Genomic DNA, 20,947 nt, shown 5'->3' with positions numbered 1-20,947 from the left:
AAAATTATTAAGGTTTAAAGTGGCGCCAAGAAACAAGTTTGTTTTATTATCATTATTTATTTTCTTTCTCCGTTTCTGTCGATATTCAAGTTTATACATAGTCTAGATATATGTGTGTACTTATAAGATATGTATTTATTTATAGCTTTTTCGACTTGAATTTTTTATTTTTTTTTTTGTGCTCTGCTAATTGGCATTTAAATTATGCAAATATTACTTATTCTCTTCTGCCTTTTCTTGTTTCTTTTCTTTTTTATTTTGTTTAACAAATTTCTTTCTTCAGTTTATGCTTAATATGGATATTCATATATATATAGAGAGAGAGACAGATTGGACAGACGGACAGCATACGTGGCCTGTGGTTTTCCTTCTTCTTTGCTTCTCTTCTCTTCACTTCAGTTTCTTTCTGGCTGTTGTTGTTATTGGCTTCTCTGTCTCTCGTTTTGTGCTGTGGTGCTTTTTTTTTATATATATTGTTGTTGTTGCAGTCTGCTTGTGGAACCGCCACACGTAGAATTTCTTGTTCAACCGGTTTCGCACCACCCCTTCTCCCTAGCCATAGAATTTTGCCGTTTTCTTCTGCGCTGTCTCTGCCGATGCTGCTTCTTCTTCCTTTTTATTTTTTGTTCTCTCTTGTTCCTCGAGTTCATTTAAATGCAATCGCAATCGCCTATTGATTTTTCCTTTTTACCCAGAAGCCAACAGCAGCAGCAGCAGCAGAGGCAACAATAACAACGATAGAGCTACGCGTTCTATGTTTTTTTGGGCATGAAATTTGGCAACGTCGCATTGTATCATTCTATTTCATTTACTCCTGCGGCCGCGCGCAACGTCCTTGTGACTTTTTTTTTTGTGTGTGCCCCCTTGCGGCAAACGACGACGTCAGGCGAAAAATTAACTGCAATTTGAAAAGGCCTCCACCCCGGCTAATGCCCCCTTTTTTTTACACAGAGTGCAAAGAGATACATACAAATGTATGTGTGTCTTTTTCTCGCCTCTATCTATGTGTAATAAGTTTGCATTGTTGTTGATTGGTCGCTTGTTGGCTTCGTGTAAAATATGCAAACTAAATTACAGCAATTTAAGCCGTTTGCCCATATTTATGGCATGTCAGGTGGCGCCCCCTGCCGGCCAGCCGGCCGGCTCACCACTTTTCACAGTTATGCCATATGTGTGTGTGTGTCTGTGTGTGTGCCACACCCAGACGCCCAGCTCGCGAATTGCCGAAAAATACAGGAAAAAAAGGAAAGAATGAAAGAAAGCAAGACAAAGAAGAAGAAGAAAAGAAAAGAAAACAACGTCATCTGGATGAACCATTAAGGAATCTTTTTGCCAGGGACAGAGATAGAGCAACTACCAAAACAGCTGAGAGTATGAGAACGAGCGAGAGAAAGAGAGAGTGAGAGAGAGACCTGTCACTTGACACTTTAATGGAATTTTTATGTCCACACACACACAGAGCAAATATTAAAAACAATTGACACTGCAATGAAGCAGCAGCAGAGAAAGAGGAAGAGAGCAAGAGAATGACGACGCAAAGTCCAATTAAATGAAATAAAATGATATAGTGTTAATTATGATGATCTATTGCAAAATTCGTTGACAAACGCATCCGGGAATCGCTTTATAGAGCAAACTACCTCACTCTGTCTCTGTACCTCTCTTTTTCTTTTTTGTTGTCCGTCTGTCTCTATCTTCATAACCCATATAACCAGAATTCACATCTGAATGGCATGCAAAAGAATGTTGAAAACTGGTTTTATTACTGTTCTCTTCTTCCCTCTCATGCCCAACGCTCCCCCTTAAATTCAAGATTACTTTCAGGGGGTTGCTTGCTTTTTTCATCGGTTCTTTTTTTTTTGGTTTCGAGGGTAATAACTCTACGGGATTCGTTAATTATGTGAATTATTTGAGTAGCAATGCTGTTGCCTCTCGAATAGAGAGAAAACCCACAGAAACATGACATAACTCGTGTTATGTCAAGTATTTTTTTTTTGTTTTGAGTTGCTGAAATACTTGAGATGAAAGCGCCTAAGATAATGAAAACCCCTTCAGCGTTTTAGTGGGTCTGAGCTTTAATTTACAATATGATGTTCTTGATACGAGAGCATGTGCTTAAAGACAACAATTTCATTCTATTCGCAATTCCCAACACAGAAAATTCTCTTCACTGCTTATATTATAAAATTTATATTTTGAGGGCATTCCAAATTCTACCGAATATGCTAGCCGTACCTTGAAGAATAACAATTCCAATTCCAAATTCAAATTCACATTTACATTCCGCTATTTGGTATGCATCAAATCTTGTAACTGGTTTATTTCTGTCAAATCTTTTTCTGTTTTATTCTTTATGCATGCTCAGAAACTTGATTTTTTAAATGATTTTTAGGTGGATAGAAAAGCAATTTCCTATACCCAAATACCTTCATTTAAATTCTTTTAACGGTATATAAAAAAAAACTTAAGATGTTCTTAAAATTAAGAATTAAGATAACAAACTGGAATTAAATTCTTTATTTACCCTTTGATTTAGAATAGTGTAAAAGATTGTGTCGTAACTCCACAAAAATAAAACAAAAAGCTAAATTAAAATGCATATTTTTATATTTGAAAAAAATTGCTCTGAACGAAGAAATAATGAAAATATAATTTTCTCTAGAACATTTTCAACTTGAGGTAGCAACAAAGTGAGATACATACATACGTGCCTTTTCATCCACCTGATTTCACTTTTCTTCGCTTGATTGCGTTAGGTTCCAGTGAATTCATATTAAAGTATAACTTGATTATGTTTTTGAAATTGCATTGAAATCCTTCTCCCTCTTGTAATATTTTTTATTTCTGCTGCGTAGTGGAAAAGTCTCGTTAAGTCGTTGCGATTCTTATGCGGATTGTACTGGAAATAACATGAAATCCCAATAATTCATGTAAAAGAAATATGGAATAAGGATGTGTTTGCTAGTAACAAAAAGAAATGAAGAAACAGAGCAAAAGGGCGACTATCGAGGGATACGAGAGCCAACGACGCAATGTGTTGCTGCTTTATTTCAATACCCTATAGACATATGAGTAAAAGGGTATTATAATTTAACAAAATAGAAAACATAAAGAAAATGACATAGGATTAGGAATGCAATTATTTTATTGTAATGTGAATATTAAGTGAAGCTCTGGTCACACAGATTGACAGTCAATGGGTATCTTGTAGTCGAGCAAACTTTGCGTAAGCTTTTTCCTTTTTTGCAATATATGAAATCATTTTAGCATTCGAATTTTGCTTCGTTGCCAGGCAACATGTGTGGGAGTAAAGTGTGCAAAATGTCTGTGTGTGTGTGTGTATGTGTATGTGCAGAGCAACCCTAACTAATTTCACATACTCCCCTTTGGACACATGTGTGCAGCATATGCGTTTTGCCGTTCGTTGTTGTTGCATTTGCTTTTACTGTTGCACTTTGTTGCCAGCAGCACAAGCCCAAGAAGAAGAAGCAGAAGCGGCAAAAGTCGAAGAGCAAGAGAGAGGGAGAGTTTTTGTTGTTGCTGTGAAAGCTAAACACACACACACACACATAAAAGCACGCAAAACCTACGACACATTTTCATGCTGGAAAAAACACGTTTTTCATTCGCGTTCACATGCGCTTATTTTTGTACAAAAATCATAAAATATGTACGATGCAAACAGCAGCAGAGCAGAGGCAGAGGCGCAGCGGCAGCGGCGGCAACAAGAATAACAACTAGAGTAATAACTGATAAAAACACACGCACGCAACAAAAACAACGCACACATACACATACAGAAATAAAAAAAAGAAAAAAGAAGAAAATAAAAGCTGGCGGACTAAATTAAAGCTCGCAACGAAAAATCAATACTTTATTTTACTCGACAGCAACAGCGCAGCAGCAGCGCAGTCGAGCAGCAACAACAACAGCAGCAGGCGGGAAGGCAGCCAACGTTGATGGCGACGGCGACTGCGACGATGGTGCGGCGGTTGTGGCAGAGGGGGGCTGCTATCTCAAATAAATTGCTTTCGGCCTACTCGTGATTTTGTTGTTGTTTTGTTTGTGTTTCTCTCTCTCTCTCTCGCTCTCTCTCTTTTCGCTTTGGCTCTCTTTTTCATTTCATTTCATTTTCGGCCGTTGTGAATATTTTACTGTACATATTTTGGGCACTCTGACGCCCACACACACGCACACAGCAGTCCAACAAGCACGTAAATGTATGTGTATGTGTGTGTGTGTGTATTTTATGCCAGCGCGCCAATGCTCCACAATTATTATTATTATTATACAGACTCTTTATATGTGTGTGTGTGTACGAGTCTGCTTCTTATACTCGGTATTTTTTACGTTTCACCTTGCGCGCCTGTCCCCTTGCACCCTCCCCAGGCCCACTAAGAGCTACTCACCGTGTGTTTACTGCTTGCGTTTTATACTCGTTAGACTCGTTTGCTGCTCAACGTCGTCTCCCTATCATTTTTCATGCACACACACACACACAGACACACAGGCATGAACTCGTACACAGACAATCATACAAATACAAATAGAACAGCAAAAGCAACAACGACAACGACAGCAGCGCTGCTCAGGGGATTTTTGTGCACGTCACTATGCACGACTTACTGACGAAGTGTCGTTCGGTCGGTCGTTTGGTCGGTTGATCGGTCGCACAGTCGTTCGGTTGTTTCATTCTGTCGCACCACTCGTTATGACGTTGCGAGTTTTGTGTCTGCTGTATAAATGTGCATGTGTATGTGTGCGTCGTGTATCTGTGTTGTGTGCTTGTGTGTGTCGTATTCAGTTGCCAACGGCGCTGCCTGCCCGCCGCCTTGCACTTGCTGTTGCGTCACCCGCTCGCCGCATAACCAATACGAATCCACAAACAACACTCGCATACATATAAAACGTTGCTGCGCAGCAACTTTGAATTTATGTCCAGCAAGCAATTGTAAGATCATTGGATGACTGCAATCATCGGAAAGTCATATTTGTTACCTTTTTGATAATCAAAAAGAATTGTCTCCAGTATGATTAAAATAAGAGTCTCTCAAATATATGACTTAAATGCAATTAACAAAATTCTATTTATGCATTCATATTTCGAAAAAAAATTAAAAAAAATATAATAAATTAAAATATTTTATTTATTTTTAACGACCGATTTAATATAAGATTAAATGAGACTCTTAAAGACTCAATTTAGATTCAAATGAGATTCTCAAATGATTGAAGTAGGATTCAAAAACTGTTTAAATGACTAGAAGCACGATCTCATATATGACCGTGTATTCATCAGTTGGAAGACTCTTTTTAGATTCGAAATGCTTACTGGGTGCCTGCCTGCTGTTTGCTTTGCATGAATGTGTCTGTGTGCCGTAAATATGTATGTCTGTACGTATGACTGACTGTGTGTTCAAGTTCCCGCGTTGTTGCTCTCTGTTTTTGCTCAACCTCAGCAGTGGCCCATAGCCCACCCGCTTTGGCCCCTCCTTTGTGTCGACAACGACGAACGAACGAACGAACCGGCAAAACGACCAACCGACTGATTGCCAGACGTTCGGTCGGTCGGTCGATTGCTCGGTCGTCGTTTCGTCGCTTGCTTTTGCTTGCTTATTTGTTCTCCCTCTCTTTTTTGTTCGTCTTGTTTGCTTCTCACTTACACTGACTCTGTTGGCTTGCGCACAACGTGTTCTATCTCGCTCTCTCGCTCTTGGCAGATGTTGTTGCTGCCGCGCGGCATCATTTTTTTTTTTACTTGCTTGTTTTGCTTTTGCTTCGAGTTGGTTGATTTTTTTTTTTTTATAATTTCTTTTTATGCTATTATTATTATTATTATTATTATTATAACGCTGTTGGCATCGATGCTGGTTGCGCAGCGCTGCGCTGCTACGTCGCTGCTTTGCTTGTTTCTTTTCACGTATAGTTTTTAAGCCTCTTTCATATTGTCATCGCCGTCGTCTGCTGCTGAGTTTGTTGTTGTTGCTGCGCTGCTTTTGCTGCTGCTGCCGCTGCTGTTGGTTGGGTTGATGGTGGTGGTGTGCGTGTGTTGTTATTTTTATTAATTTGTTTGCGCTGGGGCTGCTGAAAATTGTCAACAGCGCATTTGGCTGGTCGACGTGAGCGTCGCTGTCGCTGCTTTAATCTTACGCGTGCTTAAGTTTTTTGTTGTTGTTGTTTTTTTGCTGTCTTTTTCAGCTTTGTGTGAAGTTTGGCAACGTTGCTAACGCGCCGCTGTTGGCACTGTGTATTTTTATTGCTGCCGACGTCGCTGCTTTTGCTTAGTTTTTGTCGTTGCGACGCTTGGCTGATTTTTTCTTTTTTTTTGCTTGATTGTGGAATTTCGTGCTTAATTTTCGTCTGTATGTGTGTGTTTGTATGAGAGTTTTTGCCGTTTGCTTAAATTCAATTCAATTTCTGTGCAATTTTCATAGTGTGAATTTAATTTACTAAAGTTGCCAGTTCCCGTAATTGTGTGAGTGTTGTTTATTTGTTTGTGTGTGCGAATTGCGAATTGTTGTTATTATTGTTGTATTTGTTTGCTTGCCAGCTGTTATTTGTTATTGTTGTTATTGTGTTTTATTTATTTGTGGCTGTGCAGTTTAATTGCTTTCATTAAAAACAAAAATGTTGCTGACCAGCAGCAGCAGCAGCAACAGCAGCAGCAGCGAACAACGGCAACGTTTAGCGAGCAAAACATGTGGCCGCGCGCTGTTGCCAAGTTTCATTTTTCAGTTTGCAGTTTGTCGACACCGGCCTCAGCTTTTTTTTTTCTGTTTCTGTTTCTGCTTTCTGATATTGCTGCCAGCAAGCTACTTTCTGCTGCTGCGCTGCTTCTGCTTTTACTGCTGATTTCTGTTTTTCATACACACTACATACACATAACTTTTTGTAATGGTCTGGCACTGAATGTTTAGGTCTGTGTTGGAACAGAGGGGAATGCGGGGAAAAAGCCTCGATTCAACGCGTGTGTGTGTGTGTGTGCGTGTGTTTGTGCGAGTGAAATTAATGTTATTTGGGCTAATTTTGGCCTTTAATTCACACGACTTGTTCATTGATAAGCAATCAAAAATGCCTTAAGCTCCTGCTGAGATAGCTTATCAAAGGCTGTGCGATTGCAAAGCGGCAATTGAGATTGTCATGACTTACGACAACAACATGATTAGTGATGTAAGTGCATTCAAACGAACATGTATGTACGTATGTATGTATATGGACACATACATATATTTTCATTGTACCAGTTTATCGAGTCAGACCAAATCTATGAGATTTCACATCAAAGAAATCAGACAAAACAGTTGATTTAGTATGTTTTCATTTGATAGAAACATTTTTTAAGTGAAACAATACAATGAAACTGTTTTAAAAATATTCAACATTTATTCTTAATGCTATATATGTATGTACCATATTTTCTTTTGAATAAATGTTTCGTATTATTTAGAACGAACATTTTTATTTTGCGCTGCCAATAATAAACAATCCTCAAAGAATTTGCATTGTATTTTGATTTTCCAAATGCACGAATGCATTTAAAAGTTCCACGGCTTAAGTGGCTTTTGTTTATTTTAAAATGTTTATCCAATTGAAATATTTTACTCATTTTGAGCATCCTGCAAAAAATTTTGAGTTGAATTCTATGCAATAAATGAGATTCAAATTTAAGTGGCGTAATGAATTTTGGAATTCGCTTTACGCCTTTAATATTTCTTTAACATTTATTATCACAAAAAGAGTTTTTCTTCATTGGAAATTTCAAATGACCTTTAAAAAGGGTAGAATTTCAGGTTAATCGTCATCATGAATTTGCAAAGCTAAGTTAAGTTAGCGTATATTAAAAAAAAATACATATAATGACTTTTAGTGCAAAATGCAATGTGATTAATCCCTATAATGTCTCTAACTATGTACATATGTATGTTGTACTAAGTATTTTCCTTTATCTTTGTCTCGTATTTTACGCTGATTATCGGCATTATTTGTTTTTTCTTTTCTTTTTTTGTATACCTTATCGAAATTGGCAATTAATCAAAGAATTTGCTTTGCTCTTTCCTCTCATTGCAGGTTGTGTGGATGACAAACGAAAAAGGAAAATAATTTCAAAAGAAAAGAAAAAAAAAAATCGTATTTTTTTTTGTTTTGTGTTGCGATTTTTTTTTAAGTTTTCTTTCAAGTCGTGTGATAATGCCGAAGATGATAAGCAAAAGTAAAGCAATGACCAACAACGAAAAAAAAAGAAATACACATATGTATAATAAATAATAATAAAAGAAATAAATAAAGTGTGCAAAGTTGTTAATTAATGGAAAAGTTTTTTGTTGTTGTTGCTTCAAACACATTTTTCGTGGCATTTCGTGCGTCGTCGCGTTCTACGTTACGTTTGTTTTAGTCGCTTAATTCGTGTACACGTCAGGAAGAGAGAGATAGCTGCAAAAAGAGCGTGAACGTCGCAGGAGGGGAGGTCGAGGAGAGAAATGTGCACACACACACACACACACTCGTATGCAAACATACATACACACACAGATTCACATTCACTGTCCACCCACATTCTCGGAAATTGCAACAAAATATGTGTCAAAAAATTTGTGTGCTGAAAAAGTTTTTTCGACGCTTTCAATTATTTAATTTCGTGTTCGTGTTTTTTTTTTTTCGTCGACTCTCGAAGTTTGCTGGCAACAAATTTCGGGGTCTAAAATAGTTTATTTGTTCAATTTTTTTCAAGTTTCGAAAAATATGTTTTTTTTCAAGTGGTGCAATAACAACAATCGGAATTGCGAAAAGCAAAAGGAAAAAAAAGCGCGTGTAAAATGGCAACATAGCGACGCGTTGCGCTGTTGCCGCACTTCACGTGTGCGTGCGCGCTGTGTTCAGTTTTGTTGTGTGTGAGCTTTAAATCCACAAATTCTCAATGGCTTTTTTTTTATCTTTTATTTTGCAGCACTCGCAGTATGTGTGTAAATAGGCAAATGATTAAATTAGTAGCAACAAGAAGAAAAAATTAAAAAAAAAAAAGAAAAGAAATATAACAAATACAAAAAATTTATTGTGTGAGTGCATTAAACAACAAGAGCAACTAAGTATATAAATATGCAAGTGCAAGAGCCAAAAAAGCAGCCACTGCTGCATGGCGTCTTTTAAGTGGCGACAAAGCAATTTGTTGTTGCTGTTGCAACAAAAGTGTTAACAACAACAACAACAGCAACAAACATAAACAAGTGAAACAGTACAGATGTTGTGAATATGTTGCAGTGCAATGCTGTTGCATTTGAGCAGCCCAGTGAAAACAACAACAACAACTACAACAACCACAACTATAACAAGAGCAGCAAAAGCAACACTTCGACATCATTTACAGCAGCAACCACAATTGAAACAACATCCAATTCTGAGCGCAACAACAAGTGTTTAAGCCAAAAGAGTTCGGCATGAAATGGAAGCAGCTATACGCTCCTCTTCAGTGCAGGTCGGTGCTCCGCCGCCCACAAACAACGCCACAAACGGTGGACAACAGCAGCAACAGCAGCAGCAGCAGCAGCAGCAGCAGCAGCAGCAACAACAACAGCAACAACAACATCAGCAGCAGCAACATTCGCAGCTTCAACTACAGCAACAGTTTCATCTTCATCACCAGCAACAACAACAACAACATCAGCAGCAGCAGCAGTTGCAGCAACGTGTTGCCAGCAATCAACAGCAGCAACAGCAGCACAACGCGGCTGCAACAAATGCTGCGTCGCATCAAGTGCATGATAATGGACCAACGTCCCATCATCTACACCAGCAACAGCAGCAGCAACATCCTCAAACAACAGCGCCTAATCAGCAGCAAAACAAAGCAGCACAGCAGCAGCAACAACAAAAACAACAACAACAGCAACAACAGCAGGCTGCGAATATGTCTGCGTATCAACAACGGCTGTCAGCTGCCAGTGCATCGCCGATTCATAGGTGAGTCCACAACAACAACACACACTCTTTACTTTACTTACTTTACATAGTGATCCATTCGCCTACCCTCTCGCTGTCTCGCTCTCTCCTTCTCTCTTCGCTTCTCTTCAATTCACATTATTTCCGCAGCAAGCTCATTTCCTGTTTGCATTCGCGCCTTTCGCGGCCATTGACAAACGCACTCACCCCCCTCTTTGCTCTTTGCTCCTTCCTCGTTCACAACTCATTTGCTCCACTTGCCAACCCCGCTTTGCGGCTGCACTTCTTCACTTCGTCTCTGCTCTAGTTTGGCGATAAGAAGCTACATGCGGATCAGCAGCGGCAACCCAAATAGCTGCGCTGTCTGCGATAAGCAAGCGGCGCGGCGCAAAGGCAAAGTCAAAGACAGAAAGAGATGGCATGCATTTGCTGATAGCTTAAGAGATTTGCGTGTGTGTGTGTGTCTGTGTGGAGAAAGTGGATGAGAAAACGGAGGAGAAGAGAGCTGAGAACGCAAATCAGCAGACTATTGGCAATAAAGTGGAGCGAGTGTCAAACACTTCACAGCGTATAATAAATAAAGCGTATCGATAATTATCGATAACTGTGACAAAAGCACAGTTAAGCGAGTTGACTTGTCATGGTTATTTAGGTACATTCTTTCTCCAAACCAATTTTCATCTATCAAAAATATAATAAGGAATGAATTATTATCGAAAAGTTATTCTGAAAAACGTTAGGTAAAAAAAAGATGCTAGAAAAAATGGATTGATAAATATTGATAACAACTAGGAAACTAGGAAGTCGTAAGTATCGATAATTATCTATAACTACGTTTAAAGCACAGTTAAGCGAGTTCAGCTCTGATGTTAGGGTATTTCTTATTCTATCGAAATGATAATAAATAAAAGGAATATATTGTTGTCTAAAGTTATTCTGTAAAACTTTGAATAAAGAATAGAGTAAACAAATCGATAACATCTAGGAAACTAGAAATTCGCCGTGAAAAGCGCCATATTTGATATACAAAATGGATTGATAGTTATCGATAACAACTAGGAAACTAGGAAGTCGTAAGTATCGATAATTATCTATAACTACGTTTAAAGCACAGTTAAGCGAGTTCAGCTCTGATGTTAGGGTATTTCTTATTCTATCGAAATGATAATAAATAAAAGGAATGTATTCTTTTCTAAAGTTATTCTGAAAAACGTTGAATAAAGAATTAGAGTAAACAAATCGATAACAGCTAGGAAACTAGCAATATTTGATATACAATAGTTTTTGCACCAAACGGCCCAGAAAATGTTATAAATTATTATCTTTTTGTGCAATAATAAGGTTATTGTGCAAAACGCTCATGTAAACAAATATTGAAATGTGCATTATAATTACTCAGGGACAGGGTCTAGAATAGTATTACGACGAGTAAACTAATTCTCTTTCCATGTGTGGAACACACAAATATTTACTGTTTATTATTATTATGTAATACGATTATTTACAATAGCAAACAGAACAGAAGTGCTTGTTGCACTTGTTAAAGTAAAAAGTTACGTTACAAAAATAATCATAAATAATGCACAAAACGTTAAGAGTAGAAACCTCACGTAAATTGCGATAAAAGTCAAGAATTCGCTGACCTTCAAAATATGTTGAAAAATATTTCAAATACTTTCATTCCACGAACACACACACATACATTCGTATATCATTAATTATTCTATATAAACACATGCCGAAATTTTATTTTATTTCATTTTTTTTTTTTTAAGAGGAGCAAAGAGATTATTAGTCAGAGAAACAGGCAAAAAAAGACAAAAAGAAGCAAAAAATAGTGGTGGATGAGGTTGAAGATGAAAGAAGATTGAGGAAGACGACGACGACGTCGACGACGAAGTATTACGACCCGGAAAGCGAAACAAGAGTCGCAAATGTGTTTTGTTGTGGTTGTAGTAGTTGTTGTTGTTCGTGTAGTTGTTGATGATGATGATGACGATTCGTTATTGTTGTTGTTGCTAGTTTTGCGGTTAGGCAAAGTGGGAAGCACTTAAAAGCCACAAGACAAAGACGAATGTTGAGCGTCGAACGTTGAATGGCGATGACTAAGTGGAGTGTGAAGAGTGCAGAGCATTGAAGTGGCTAGAGAGTGAGGGGGAAGCGAGCGAGGAGGCAAGAACACGCATATTTCGCTCAAGTTAAAAATAATTATACGTAATTTGACACTATTGACCTGCCGCAATAAAAAATGGGGGAAAAAAACAGGACGAGCTAATAGGACGAATATATTTTTATGTATAAGGTTTACTTATATCGATGTTCATTGATATTTCTATTCGATATATCGATCAATATCAAATATATGCTAAAAATGTTAGTGTGAATTAATCGCCTAACTTTGGTTACCTTTACTAGCATTTCTCATTATTTATTATATTATTATTTATTTATTTTTCATATTTTAAATTATTCATTATTACTATTCTTGCTTCTTCAATGTAAAAACGAATAAGAAAGCTCATTTTCAATTAAACCATATTCTACAAATATACCAAACTAATATACTTAAGTATTCCTAAGTATATATTTGGTATATCGATTTATTTTGTACACAAAGTATTTTCTGAACTATCGAATCTCATCGATAGTATACTGATGGTGTATCGATGGTTTTCCATCACTAATAACTATTCCCCAGAGTTTTCTGCGTCTTTTTTGGGTAGCACACAGAATGAGTAACAGCAGCTTTTTTTTTGACCAGAGTTAACTTATTTTTCAGTCTTTGCCGTGTTCTTTTTGCTCTGTTTTTTCTTTTGTAGTTGTTGTAAGTCTTTTTTTCTAGTTTGCTGTTGTTTTTGAATGACAGCAATTAGAGAGCTAAATGGCCGCACACAACGGACGACCGCAAAAGAAGTCGACGACTGGAAAATGTCATGAAGAGAGCGAGCAAGATAGAGAGAGAGATGGAGTGAGAGAGAGAGGGGTCAACTGCTGTGGCGGGGAAATAACGTTAGCTTGGCGGTTAAACTGGTTTCACTTTGTAATTTGCAAAGGTCGTTTAAGCCAACGCAAAAAAAAAAAAAAAGAAGAGAATCTTAAACGCAAGTCCAAAACGATTTGAGCAAAGATTAGAGATGATAATCGTAATAATAATGACAATAATAATGCAAATGCTAATGATGATGATGAATAGGAAGTGGAGCGCCGTCGTCGTTTGTTAGTCAGTGTGAAGGCACTTGAAGAAAACTTTCCTTAAACTATCATAAATAATGCAAATAATAAAAGCAGCGGCGATGAAAGCTAAACATACAACAACAACAACAACAAAATGCCATGGGAATAATGCCTTATGCCGCCCATAGTTATTATTGATCGATTGCTGTAGTTCCTCCCTCAATTTTCAATTTGATTCTATTCTATTCGATTCGATTGTTGTGTACATTCATAACTTTTCTGCTCGTCGTAGTTTGTGTTCTAGGCGGGGAATAAAAGGGCAAACAAAAGTGGGTTCAATGTTTGTCCAACGACAAAGAAGAAACAGAACTAAAAATTGTAAGCAAAACACTCAATACTTTCCATTAGTTAGACTCGACTCGAGGTAGGGTAACGAAAAACTGCGAATGTGTAGAAAGGTTTTTTCTTATGTTTATTTTTATACCCATCTACTGCAATCGGTTCTTAGAATTGATTTGACTGACAATCTGGTATATTTTGTACTCTATGGTATATTTTGAATGTAGTAGTATCATTATATAGAATATACTATGGTATATTTGGAGTGTAGTACTATATCGGTATACTTTAGTATTTATTTGGTATACCAATTTGGTATATATTTGAATGTGACTATATGAATATACCAAATACACAATGGTCTATTTTAGACCTTATGGTATATTTTGAATGTGGTAGTATCATTATATAGAATATACTATGGTATATTTTGTACTCTATGGTATATTTGGAGTGTAGTACTATATCGACATAGCAAATATAAGCTTTCGGTTTACTTTAGTATTTTTTGGTATACCAATTTGGTATATATTTGAATGTATTACTATATGAATATACCAAATATACAATGATATATTTTAGACCTTGTGGTATATTTTGAATATTGTAGTATCATTATATAGAATATACTATGGTATATTTTGTACTCTATGGTATATTTGGAATGTAGTAGTATCATTATATAGAATATACTATGGTATATTTGGAGTGTAGTACTATATCGGTATACTTTAGTATTTATTTGGTATACCAATTTGGTATATATTTGAATGTGACTATATGAATATACCAAATACACAATGGTATATTTTAGACCTTATGGTATATATTGAATTTTGTAGTATCATTATATAGAATATACTTTGGTATATTTTGTACTCTATGGTATATTTGGAGTGTAGTACTATATCGATATAGCAAATATAAGCTTCGGTATACTTTAGTATTTTTTGGTATACCAATTTGGTATATATTTGAAAGTAGTACTATACGAATATACCAAACACACAATGGTATATTTTAGACCTTATGGTATATTTTGAATGTAGTACTATATCGAAACAGCAAATATTAAATATTATTAATTTGGTATATTTTTAGTATATGATTGTTTTACTAATGGGTAGCAGCTATCTTAAAGTTGAGCACACTCGACTGTAGCTTTCTTATTAGTTTTCCCATTTAAGAAGCACGAAAAGTAACAAAAAAAAGAATTGAACCTTTTTGAAATTTCGATTTTTATCAAATTTATTAGTTCTGCTTCACGTTTAATTACGTTTATTGTAGTCATCGCTGGATATATTGAGTATGTTCAAACGTTAGTGCTAGCATCTAGCATCTGCAATCTAATTGTCCAAGCGTAATCAAATCCATTTCAAATGGACATTTACTCCCACAATTCCCTACCTCTCTCTCTCACTCTCTCGAGCATGTTCCATTCTCTTTTTATGTTTTTTTTTTTTCAAAATTATCTTTTGTTGTCGTTTCTTTTTTTTTTCTGTGCTTGTTTCAATCTACAATTGATTGATGTCAGACAATAAACGAACCCCTCACTCCGAAGCAATTTGTTAGTGTTGGGCTCTTGATGGGGAAAAATGGAATGGAATGGAATGAAGCGGTGCGGTGAGGTTGACGGGGGGAGGGGAACTTCAGTTGTTTAATGGACATTTAATGATTGGTTCTACAGTCGACAGTTGCCTGGAAATGGGAATTGTTGTAGCTAATGCAAATGTTATTACAATTGCACAGCCAATTTGACATTCATTAGAATGTCATAAGAGACTTGGTTTCGCGATTCCGCGAAATTATCGATTGCGATATCGAAATTGAGAATGACACAAAAATCCAGAAACTGCGTTTCACTTCACGCAACTGCGAAGAGAAGCTTATGTTTATTGTTGTAATCATTGTCTCACACAGCTCGATTTTGTTTTCATTATTTGTGTTTGGCTTTAAATACACATGTGTTATTGTGTACTTTTTTTTTGTGTTTTTGTATTTTTCGCAGCCTTTCGTTGTTGGTTTTTCTCCACTTTTTTTCTGTCGCTTTTTGGCCCGTTTCCTGTCGTTGTCCAAATATTTGCATTGAACTCGAGGCGAGGCTGCATAAACAATAACGAATAACGAATATAATACAACAAAGAAAAGAAAAACAAAAACTACAACCTCACGAGCCAGCCTAAAGCAATGATACCCTATAAAAATAATATTTTAAAGTATGCGATATGTTGTAAAATTTATACTAAAATAAAAAATTTGTTATTTTGTGGACTTCAGCTCAAGCTTCTTTTAAGAAAATTAAATTAAAATTTGTGTAGATTATAGTAAAGAACTTCTAGGTTTCTTTATTGAAAATAAATATTATATTATATTTTTTGAATATTATATAAATATTTATTGAAAATTGTAAGGAAAATAAATAAAAAAAGACTGCTTCAGTAGACAATCTGACATATTTTTTTCTATATGGTATATTTCTTATGTAATGGTATATCTATATATCAATTAAAGCATTCGGTATATTTCAGTATGTTTTCAATATATCAATTTGGTATATTTTAAAGACTGCTTCCAATGACAATCTATCTATGGTATATTTCTTATGTAATAGTATATAGATATATCAAATATATCACTCGGGGTATTTTAGTATGTTTTCAGTATTAATTTGGTATATTTTAAAGACTACTTCCGTTGATAATCGGACATATTTGGTTCTCTATAGTTTATTTCTTATGTAGTGGTATATCTATATATCAATTAAAGCATTCGGTATATTTCAGTATGTTTTCAGTATTAATTCGGTATATTTTAAAGACTGCTTCTGTTCAAAATCTGAAATATTTTGTTCTCTATGGTGTATTTCTAATATAATAGTATATCGACATAGCAAATATAGCATTCGGTATATTTAGTATATTATTATGGTATATTTTAAGAGCATTATGCATTCGATAAACTATCTAGAGTCTTTTGTCGTTTGAGAAGCTTCACAAGCATTTATCTGTAGCTGTATCTGAAGCTGTTGTTGTTAATGTATCTGTATCTGTATCTGAATCAGTATCTGCATATGTATCTGTATCTATAGCAGTAGCTGTATCTATAGCTGTGTGGTTGCGTTTCTCTGTGCTGTGTATCTGTGACTGTTATTCAGTCAGTCATTCAGTTTAATGTAGGCTGCGGTTTTTGCTCAAGTTGTTTTGCATGACACACAACAGCAGCAACAGCAGCGGCAGCAACAACAGCAACAACAACAACAACAACATTAGCAGCAACAACAACAACTATACAAATACTCAATGCAGACACACACACACACATACAAACACATTTTAATCGCTCTCGAACGGTCAAGGTTGCAAAATATTTAATGAGTCAAACGCGACGGTGACGACGACGACGACGACGACGATGGCAGCAGCAGCAGCAACAGCGGGCAGCGACGTCAGCTATCAGCTGGTCGACTGCGCTGTCGACAGCGCTGTCAACTGCGCAGTCTTCCAGTTTCACTGCTGTCGTTGTTGTTGTTGTTGCTGTCATTTTTGTTTATCGACCGGCGCACACACACGTACACAGTGAGCTGTCTGTCTCGCTCTTGCACGCTGGTTATGTAGCTTTGGGTGTCGTTGACGTGCGTCGTTCAGTTTGTCAGAGTTTGTGACGTTTTGCCTTCTCCTTCTTCTCCTCCTGTTTTAAGGGGGGAAAAAAGGCGAAAGAACTACAACAACAACAACAACTGTAACTCACATTTCATATTGCACATCGCACTGTTGTGTGTGTGTGTCTGTTATTGATATACAGCATCAGATACACATGCAGCTACAGCTACAGCTACAGATATAGATACAGATACAGATACAACTAGCGATATAGATACGCATACAGTTACAGCTACATAACGGAACACAGCAGCAGCAAGCAAACCCTCGAGTCACATTTAGCAACAATGTGAATGGGCTGTGCTGCAGATAGATACATAGATACATAACCTACTCCTACTACACCGCAGATACTTTCACACAGATACATATGAAGATGTGTTTGTGTGCATATTTTGCAGTCCTTTTGCATGGAAAGTCTTAAACTCAAAAGTATCTATGCTCTAGATATTTATGTATCTCAAGTTTTGAACATAGCTAGTTTTATTTGTTAGGAATATTGAAAATTTATTGAAATCTTAAATTTAACTTTTATTAGAAAGTTTTTTCATGCTTTCTTATATTCAAATTATGCTACAAAGTTGTGCAAAATTGCGTTAGCTTCGCAAGTTGCTCGCTGCGAAAATTACGTCAAATTATAATCTCATAAATACTTGACATTTTTGCTCTGTAATATGCAGAAACTAAATCAGTTAATAAAGGCTAATAACTGACTGTCCCATCATCTCTTCCTTTTATCTTTGCTTTGTCCATTTCGAGAGCTATGTTGCTTGGTTGCCTTTGCTTTTGCCTCCTCATTATTTTCTGTAATCGGATTCGTAACCATTGTTGTGAAAGAGCTTTTTATTTTTATCGTTGTAACGCATTTATCTTTACATACTCTTTCTCGCTCTCTGTTGTAGTATTTTTATACGTTTACTTTCCAAAGGCGCTTTGTAATAGGGGAGAACTAAAAAAGTATTATTTAACCGAACTGAAGACGAAGCCCTGTCGATGCGTTGTCGTCGTTGTCAAGTTAATTAGATATCAGGTTTCCACAATTTCCAGAATCTATTGAGAGGGTAATACGTACATATGTATATGTAACTTTATTTTGTTTACAATATCGTGATTGAGTGACATTTTTTGCCATGCAATAAGAGAGCAAAACTCTCACTCACACACCTGGCGATTGCATAACGACGTAATCAGCTCCAAGTTGTTGCCTTCTCTCTTTCTCGCTCTCTCGCATCTTAAGTGCCTTCAACTATTAAGTGTGGTTAGTGATGCAACCGCAATTACAGTTACAACCAAGTCGGGGGACGACTCTCAGGCAAAATTTTCCCCAACTTGTCGTCGAATATACAATTCACAACAAATAAGAAAGCTACAGTCGAGCGAATGTGACAGTGAAATACCTGCTGCGGTAATATTCTTAAAATATACCGAATTCAAATACTGCAAATATACCTACATACTATTAATATTAACCGTTGTGGTAATATTGTTCAAATATACTGAATTAAAATACTGAAAAATACTACAAATATACCTAATTATATACCTATTATCCGATGCGGTAATATTCTTAAAATATACCGAATTCAAATACTGCAAATATACCTATATACTATTAATATCAACCGTTGTGGTAATATTGTTAAAATATACTGAATTAAAATACTAAAAATATACCTAATTATATATCTATTATCCGTTGCGGTAATATTCTTAAAATATACCCCAGTAAAATACTGAAAAAGTACGACAAATATATCAAATACTCTATGGTATATTAATATACAATCACAATTACCCATTGCGGTAATATTCTTAAAATATACTGAAAAACTACTACAAATATACCGAATACCATGTTTGGTATATCGATATAATATCACCCTTACTCATTGGGGTAATGTTGTTAAAATGTACTGAATTAAAATACTAAAAATATACCTCATTTTATACCTGTTATCCATTGCGGTAATATTCTTAAAATATACCAAATTAAAATACTACAAATATACCTATATACTATTAATATTAACCGTTGTGGTAATATTCTTAAAATATACCTCAGTAAAATACTGAAAAAGTACGACAAATATATCAAATACTCTATGGTATATTAATATACAATCACAATTACCCATTGCGGTAATATTCTTAAAATATACACAATACTAATATACCAAATACTATATTTGATATACTATTACATTAGAAATGTACTGAATTAAAATACTGAAAAATACTACAAATATACTAAATACTATACTTGATATACTATTACATTAGAAATATACCATAAAAAAACAAAAAAAATGTTAGATTGTCAACCGAAACACAAAGTTATAATACCCTTCTACCCTATGGGTAGTGACGAGGTTTAATAATAATAATAATAAAAGTGGGAAAACGGAAATCCCAAATGAAGTGTCAACCAGACGGTCGAGAGTGCTTTGAATAATTAACAGGCAACCACAGAATTACAGAATAGTTGTTAAATCACATTATGCAGTGGAAATATTTTCAGTTTAAGAGTAGAATTACGCTTTGTACAATGTTAAAGATATGAAACTATTATTTATGTTATTTTTGGAGTATTGCTAGATTTCCTATTTTTCTGTAAACCTTTCTCAATTGATTTTTCACAACATTTTTGTTCTTGTATTTGTAATTTTTTGTTTCTTCAAAGTTTTCAATGCTCACTTTTCCTCACTCTCTGCTGTGTGTAAATGTTTTAGTATCCATTTGATTGCGAATCATGTCAAAAGTTTTCAACTACTTGGAAATGTCTAACTAAGACGAAGAGTTTAAATAATTAATCGAGCTGAAGAGAGAGAGAGAGAGATAGAGAGCAAAATGCTGTTGTCCTTTTGCTATCTGTTGTTGTGGAGCTGTCACATAAATCGCAGTCATATATCATGCTTCAGGTGTTTATCGATCCAATGCTTTGACATCTTTTGACGCTTTGCCTCGCTCTCTCTCTCTCTCTCGTTCTCTCTCCTGCCTCGACCTACCCCTATGTCGAAGCTCATGGGCAAGTGCAATAGCACTGCCGCTAGGGGGCGCCAGGGGAGCAGCAAAAAAATAGAGAAGAAAAGAAGAAGACAATAAATAAATGCAATGCACATACGTAATGAATTATAATTAAAGAAAAACGAAAACGGCAATGGCAAAAAAAAAAAACGAAAAAAACAACAGCAAAAGGAAAAGGAAAAGCTAGAAAAAGCAAAACTGCCTGGCAATTAACGAAGACGGAGGCAATGGCGACAGCGCAATCTATTTATAAGCGCAACAATAACAAAGCGTAAAAGAGAGATGGCAAAAGTGCAGCGTGCAAAACGAAAATGCAAAATGACGCGGAACCCCCCAAGGCGAGAGCGAGAGCGAGACAGAGAGCAAAAGAGGTATTCGTCTCATTATTAAATCACCTTCAACTACGGTTGGCACTGCAACGACCTGCCTGACAGCGACGTCGACGTCGGCGTCGACAGCGACGCCAGCAGAGCGACGTCGTCGACCACAACACTTGGTGGACGCACAAACTGTCAGCCAGAGACACTTGAAATAGATACAAAACACTTGGAAAAGTGCAACTATTCGATTACACTACGATACCCACTAAACTGATGAGTTTCAACTAGTCGATAGATGCGATCGATAACATTGCAAGAGAGTAAAGATCTCGTTTTTGCATTGGTATTTGTTTTTCATTTTTGACATTGGCGATAGTTTTGCAACTATCGAGAACCTATCGATAACATTATAGAGACATGTTCCAAGTATTGCAAATGAAGAAGAGTCACTAAAAGCGAATAAATATTTAATTTTTACTTAAATAATGCACAGAATTT

The 20,947-nt window shown here is 36.1% G+C and overlaps 1 protein-coding gene across 1 annotated transcript in view; it reads left to right on the top strand.

Moving 5' to 3' along the window:
• LOC117575443 (histone-lysine N-methyltransferase 2D) overlaps window positions 1-20,947 on the top strand; it is a 70,635-nt gene that overhangs the window by 4,056 nt on the left and 45,632 nt on the right. Inside the window, exon 2 of the mRNA XM_052008436.1 lies at window positions 8,945-9,954. Within this exon, the coding sequence (XP_051864396.1) occupies window positions 9,437-9,954 (518 nt within the window). The 5' untranslated portion in view covers window positions 8,945-9,436. The remainder of the gene's footprint in view (window positions 1-8,944; window positions 9,955-20,947) is intronic.

This window comes from Drosophila albomicans, chromosome X, assembly GCF_009650485.2.
Source record: "Drosophila albomicans strain 15112-1751.03 chromosome X, ASM965048v2, whole genome shotgun sequence".
Taxonomy (NCBI): Eukaryota; Metazoa; Arthropoda; class Insecta; order Diptera; family Drosophilidae; genus Drosophila; species Drosophila albomicans.
The sequence above is the reverse complement of the archived record's forward strand: the minus strand, read 5'-3'. Positions and strand labels throughout refer to the sequence as shown.